This window comes from Mandrillus leucophaeus, unplaced genomic scaffold (genome assembly GCF_000951045.1).
Source record: "Mandrillus leucophaeus isolate KB7577 unplaced genomic scaffold, Mleu.le_1.0 Scaffold679, whole genome shotgun sequence".
Lineage (NCBI taxonomy): Eukaryota > Metazoa > Chordata > Mammalia > Primates > Cercopithecidae > Mandrillus > Mandrillus leucophaeus.
Window position 1 is genome coordinate 119116 of NW_012107352.1, and position 6901 is coordinate 126016.

The window sequence follows — 6901 nt, forward strand, 5'->3', positions numbered from 1 at the left end:
CACAGACACACACACAGACACACACAGACACACACAGACACACACACACAGACACACACACAGACACACACACAGACACACACAGACACACACACACAGACACACACACACAGACACACACAGACACACACACACAGACACACACACACAGACACACAGACACACACAGACACACACACATAGACACACACACACAGACACACACACACAGACACACAGACACACACAGACACACACACAGACACACACACAGATACACACACACACAGACACACACACACAGACACACACATACACACAGACACACACACAGATACACACACACACACACACACAGAGGGAGCAGGAAATACTCTCTCACCATCATCCCACTCACCGGATTTTTTATCTTTTTTTTTTTTTTGAGAGGGAGGGTCTTGCTCTGTGGCCCAGGCTGGAGTGCAGTGATGCAATCACAGCTCACTGCAGCCTCCACCTCCTGGGCTCAAGCGATCCTCCCGCCTCAGCCTCCAGAGTAGCTCAGACCACAGACACACGCCACCATGCCTGGCAAACGTTCTCATGTTTTGTAGACCTGGGGTCTCACCATATTGCCCAGGCTGATCTTGAACTTCTGGGCTCAGTAGATCCTCCTGCCTCGGCCTCCCAAATTTCTGGGATGACAGGCACGAGCCACTGCACCTGGCAGGTTTCCTTATGTGCGTTGAGAACTGGCTGTAAGGAAACCCTCTTTCTAAAATGTTTCTTCTTTATCCTAGAATTCTATAAGGCTGTGGCTGTTTTTTTCTTTTTTCTTTTTCAGAGGTAGGGGAAACGGATCTGTTTCAGAATCCCGTGAGAACGGCGAACTCTTTATTCGCGAAATTACTTGTAGATACTGGGTGCGTTTCCTGGGCTCTAATAGGTCACCACAAACGGGAGGTTTAAAACAACAGAAACTTATTCTCTCCCAGTGACATGGACATGTCTGAGAGCCCCATTCCCTCCGGAGGCTCTAGGGGCGGATCCTTCCTGCCTCTCCCGGCTCCTGGGGGCTCCAGGCATCCCTGGGCTTGTGGCCGCATCACTCCAGTCTCTGCCTCTGTCTCCATGTGGCCTCCTCCTCTGTGTCTGTGTCTCCTCTTCTGTCTCTTACAAGGACACCTGTCATTGCATTTAGAGCTCACCCTGCTCCAGGATGATCTCATCTCAAGATCTTTAACTAATTACATCTGCAAAGACCCTATTTCCAAATAAAGTCCCATTCACAGATTATGGAGAACAGGACACAAACATGTATTTTAGGGATCAACATTCAATGCATGACAGTTGTATCCAGTCCCTTCTGAAAGCTCTAGGGGAGGGTCCTTCCTGCCTCTCCCGGCTCCTGGGGCCTCCAGGCATCCCTGGGCTTGTGGCCGCATCACTCCAGTCTCTGCCTCCGTCTCCACGTGGCCTCCTCCTCTGTGTCTGTGTCTCCTCTTCTGTCTCTGAGAAGGACACCTATGGTTGCATTTAGAATGCTTCCTTCTCCGGAATGACCTCATCTTAACTAACTAAATGCACCTATAAGGATCCCCTCCCCCCTACTTTGTTCTGAGATGGAGCCTCGCTCTGTCGCCAGGCTGGAATGCAGTGGCACGATCTCGGCTCAATGCAACCTCCACCTCCCAAGTTCAAGCAATTCTTCTGCCTCAGCCTCCCGAGTAGCTGGGACTACAGGCGCCTGGCACCACAGCCAGCTAATTTTTGTATTTTTTTTAGTAGAGACTGGGTTTCACCCTATTGGCCAGGCTGGTCTCGAACTGCTGACCTTGTGATCCACCCACCTTGGCCTCCCAAACTGCTGAGATTACAGGTGTGAGCCACTGTGTCCAGCCAGATGAATTTTTTTTTTTTTTTGATAGAGTTTTGCTCCTGTGCCCCAGGCTGGGTGCAATAGCATGATCTCGGCTCACGCAACCTCTGCCTCCGGGGTTAAAGCGATTCTCCTGCCTCAGCCTCCCGAGGAGCTGGAATTACAGGCAGGCACCACCACGCTCAGCTAGTTTTGTATTTTTAGCAGAGACAGGGTTTCTCCATGTGAGTCAATCTGGTCTCGAACTCCTGACCTCAGGTGATCCGCCCGCCTCGGCCTCCCAAAGGATCCTATTTTTAAATACAGTCCCATTCTGAGTTTCTGGGGAGTTGGGATTTTAACATGTATTTTTTGTGGGGGACATAATTTAGCCTGTAAGAGACACACAGGACATTTTCCACAGAATTTTAGACAGGTCCTTCGCAAACCTAACAGGTTCTCGGAGCTCTGGTGGAAGCTTCTCCTATAAAAGTAATGAAGACGGGCGAACCCCAAGCCCCATAAGGTATTAAGGGAAGAGAGGGGTACACACTAGAGAAAGGGGATGAAGTAAGCCTGTCACAGTCATCTCAGAGAGGAGGGATGTCACTCTGTCTGTAACATGAAGCTTCTGTTATTTCTTCTTCTCAGTGAAGCCCAGTTCCCCGAAGCAGGTGAGCTTTTCGTGGCATCAGGACGCGGTAACGGTGACGTGTTCTGACCTGTCCTACAGGGGTCTCCTCTATGAGGTTCAGTACCGGAGCCCCTTCGACACGGAGTGGCAGGTGAGCCGGGCGGCCGTGACTCAGGGCGATGGTGGCTGGGCGTCCCCCAGGTGTGGGCTGTGGGATTCGCTGTTCAATCAGACTCCCGGGTCCCCTCTGTCTACACCTGCCTGAATTCCACTGTGCTGTTTCTTCCTGAGACAGCTCTAGTCCAGCTCGCATTTCTCTCTGTGTCTCTGAGGGGTCTCCAGAGAAAGAGAACCAATAATATGTCTGTCTGTCTATCTATCTATCTATCTATCTATCTATCTATCTATCTATCTATCTATCCATCTCTATATCATTCTTTCTGTCTTTCAACCTATTATCTATCTATCTATCTAATTCTACTTTATCTGTCTCTATCTCTTTCAATCAATCAATCTATCTATCTCATTCTATTTTACCTCTATCTCTGTCTTTCAATCTATCATCTATATTGTTCTATTTTTTCTCTCTCTCTGTCTCTCAAACTATTATCTATCTATCTATCTATCTATCTATCTATCTATCTATCTATGATCTATCTATATCTATCTGTCTATCTCTATCTATATCATTCTCTCTGTCTTTCAATTTATCTGTCTATCCATATCATTCTATTATATCTCTCTGTATCTTTTTCAATCTATCATCTATGTATGTATCTAGGTATGTATGTATCTATCTATCTACCTATCTCATTCTATTTTATCTGACTCTATCTCTATCTATCTATCTATCTATCTATCTATCTAATCATTCTATTTTACCTCTATCTCTATATTTCAATCTATTATCTATCTATCTATCTATCTATCTATCTATCATTCTATTTTACCTCTATCTCTATATTTCAATCTATTATCTAATCTATCTATCTATCTATCTATCTATCTATCTATCTATCTATCTATCTCATTCTATTTTTTCTGTCTTTCTCTTTCAATCTATCATCTATCTATCTATATAATTTTATTTTGTCTCTCTCTGTCTTTCAATCTATCATCTATTTTATCAATTAACTCTCTTTGTTCTATCTCTCTATTGCTCTATCCATATCTATTTTATGTACCAACTCTCTTTTATCTATCTATGTACCATCAATCATCTATGTATATCATCCCTATCTCTATCTAGCTCATCTATCATCTCTATCTACCTACCTATTATCTCTCTCTATTCTACCATCTACTATCCTATCTATGTATTTATCTATCTACGTATGTATCTATATATCTATCTATCAACTATCTGTCTCTATCTATTTATGTATCATCTATCTGTCTACTTCTCTCTGTCTTCTGTCTATGTATTATCTATCTATCTATCTATCTATCTATCTATCTATCTATCTATCTATCATCTATTTATCTCTCTATCATCTATCTATCATCTATCTATGTATCATCTATCAAGTCTATCGTCTCTCTGTTTTATCTTTTTATCTATCATTTATCTACCTCTAGTCCTACCTCTATCTCTACATATCTGTCTCTCTACACACACACACAGACATACACAGACACACAAACACAGGCACACAGACACACAAACACAGGCACACAGACACACACACAGACACACACAGAAACACAGACATGCACACACACAGACACACAGACACGCACAAAAAGACAGACACAGGCACACACACAGACACACACAGAAACACAGACACGCACACACATAGACACACACAGAAACAGAGACACACACACACACAGACACACAAACACAGGCACACAGACACACACACAGATACACACAGAAACACAGACACGCACACACATAGACACACACAGAAACACAGACACGCACACACACAGACACACACACAGACATGCACACAAAGACAGACACACACAGGCACACAGACACACACAGAAACAGGCACACACAGACACGCACACACAGACACAGACGCAGACACACACACAGACACACAGACACACAGACGCACACAGAGTCATGTGGTGCCTAAGGACCTTTTTGTCGTCAGCAGACGGCATGTATCACGGTAGTCCCCTGTGATTATCACACAGCTGTCCTATGCAGGTGTCCCAATTAGTTTCTTCTATACCCTATTTTTCCTGTAGCTTTTCTATGGTTAGATATGTTTAGATACACAAATACTTGCATTAGGTTTGCCTGCACTATTCGGTACAATAACGTGCTGTACAGGTGCATAGCCCAGGAACAATTTGCTATACAGCCTAGGTGTGCAATGGGCTAGACCAGCGAGGTGTGTCTCAATAAACTCTACAATATTCTCACAATGGAGAAGTCACCTCACAAAGTATCCATCAGAACACATCCCATCGTTAAGCAATGCATGACTGTATATCTACATATATGTGTGTATACACATACACATATATACACACACACATACATACATAGCTTATATACATGCATATATACACACACATATGGGTATACACAGCTTATATAGACACACAACACACATATATATACACACTTTATATACACAGCTTATATACACATATTTATACCCATGTATATACACACCTTACATACACCATATATACACACACCTTACATACACCATATATACACACATATATAAACAGCTTATATACATATATACACACACGTATATACACACTTTATATACACAGCTTATATATACACACATATATACACACATATATACACATATAGATACACAGCTTATATATACACATATATACACACCTTATATACACAGCTTATATACACACACATATATACACACATATATGTACACACCTAATATACACAGCTTATATATACACATATATACACACATATATACACACCTTATATACACAGCTTATATACACATATATACACACATATATACACGCTTTATATATACACACATATATGTACACACCTTATATACACAGCTTATATATATACACGTATACACACTCTGTGACTAGCTAGAGGTTTGTAAAATACACCAATCGGTGCTCCATAAAAATACACCAATCAGCACTCTGTGGCTAGCTAGAGGTTTGTAAAATGCACCAATCACTGCTCTGTAAAAATGCACCAATCGGTGCTCTGCGGCTAGCTAGAGGTTTGTAAAATGCACCAATCACTGCTCTGTAAAAATGCACCAATCGGTGCTCTGCGGCTAGCTAGAGGTTTGTAAAATGCGCCAGTGCTCCATAAAAATGCACCAATCAGCGCTCTGTGGCTAGCTAGAAGTTTGCTAAAATGTGCCAATCAGTGAGCCATAAAAATGCACCGATTAGCACTCTGCAGCTAGCTAGAGGTTTGTAAAATGCACCAATCAGTGCTCCATAAAAAGGGACCAATCAGCACTCTGTGGCTAGCTAGAGGTTTGTAAAATGCACGAATCAGTGCTCCATAAAAATGCACCAATCAGTGCTCTGCAGCTAGTTAGAGGTTTGTAAAATGCGCCAATCAGTGCTCCGCAGCTAGTTAGAGGTTTGTAAAATGCGCCAATCAGTGCTCCGTAAAAACGCACCAATCAGCACTCTGCAGCTAGCTAGAGGTTTGTAAAATGGACCAATCAGCCCTCTGTAAAGTGGACCAATCAGCAGGACATGAGCGGGGACAAATAAGGGAATTAAAAACTGGCCGCCCCAGCCAGCAGCAGCAACCCATCTGGGTCCCCTTCCACACTGTGGAAGATTTGTCCTTTCGGTCTTCACGATAAATTGTCGGTCTTCACGATAAATTGTCGGTCTTCACAATAAATTTTCGCTCTTCACAATAAATCTTGCTGCTGCCCACTGTTCGGGTCCGTGCCACCTTTAAGAGCTGTAACCCTCACCAAGAAGGTCTACGGCTCCATTCTTTTTTTTTTTTTGAGATGGAGTTTCACTCTTGTTGCCCAGGCTGGAGTGCAGTGGCACGAGCTCGGCTCACTGCAACCTCTGCCTCCCGGGTTCAAGCCATTCTGGTGCCTCAGCCTCCCAAGTAGTTGCGATTACAGGCATCCACCACCATGCCCGGCTAATTTTTGTATTTTTAGTAGAGACGGGGTTTCTCCATGTTGGCCAGGCTGGTCTCAAACTGGCGACCTTAGCTGATCTGCCCACCTCGGCCTCCCGAAATGCTGGGATGACAGGCGTGAGCCACCGTGCCCGGCCTTGCAGCTTCATTCTTGAAGTCAGCGAGAGCATGAACCCACCGGAAGGAAAACTCCAGACTCACAGGTTACATCACTAATCATTGTGTGTGTGTGTGTGTGTGTGTGTGTGTGTGTGTGTTTCTCCAGTCCAAACAGGCAAATAGCTGCAATGTCACCATAGACGACTTGGATGCCGAGAAGTGCTATGCTTTCCGGGCCCGGGTGAAGGCC

At 44.0% G+C, this 6901-nt stretch overlaps 1 protein-coding gene across 1 annotated transcript in view; it reads left to right on the forward strand.

Annotated features, from left to right (window-relative positions):
- Nucleotides 1-6901, forward strand: part of CRLF2 (cytokine receptor-like factor 2) — a 44957-nt gene that overhangs the window by 25237 nt on the left and 12819 nt on the right. The window contains exon 2 of the mRNA XM_012002127.1: nucleotides 2468-2601. Within this exon, the coding sequence (XP_011857517.1) occupies nucleotides 2468-2601 (134 nt within the window). The remainder of the gene's footprint in view (nucleotides 1-2467; nucleotides 2602-6901) is intronic.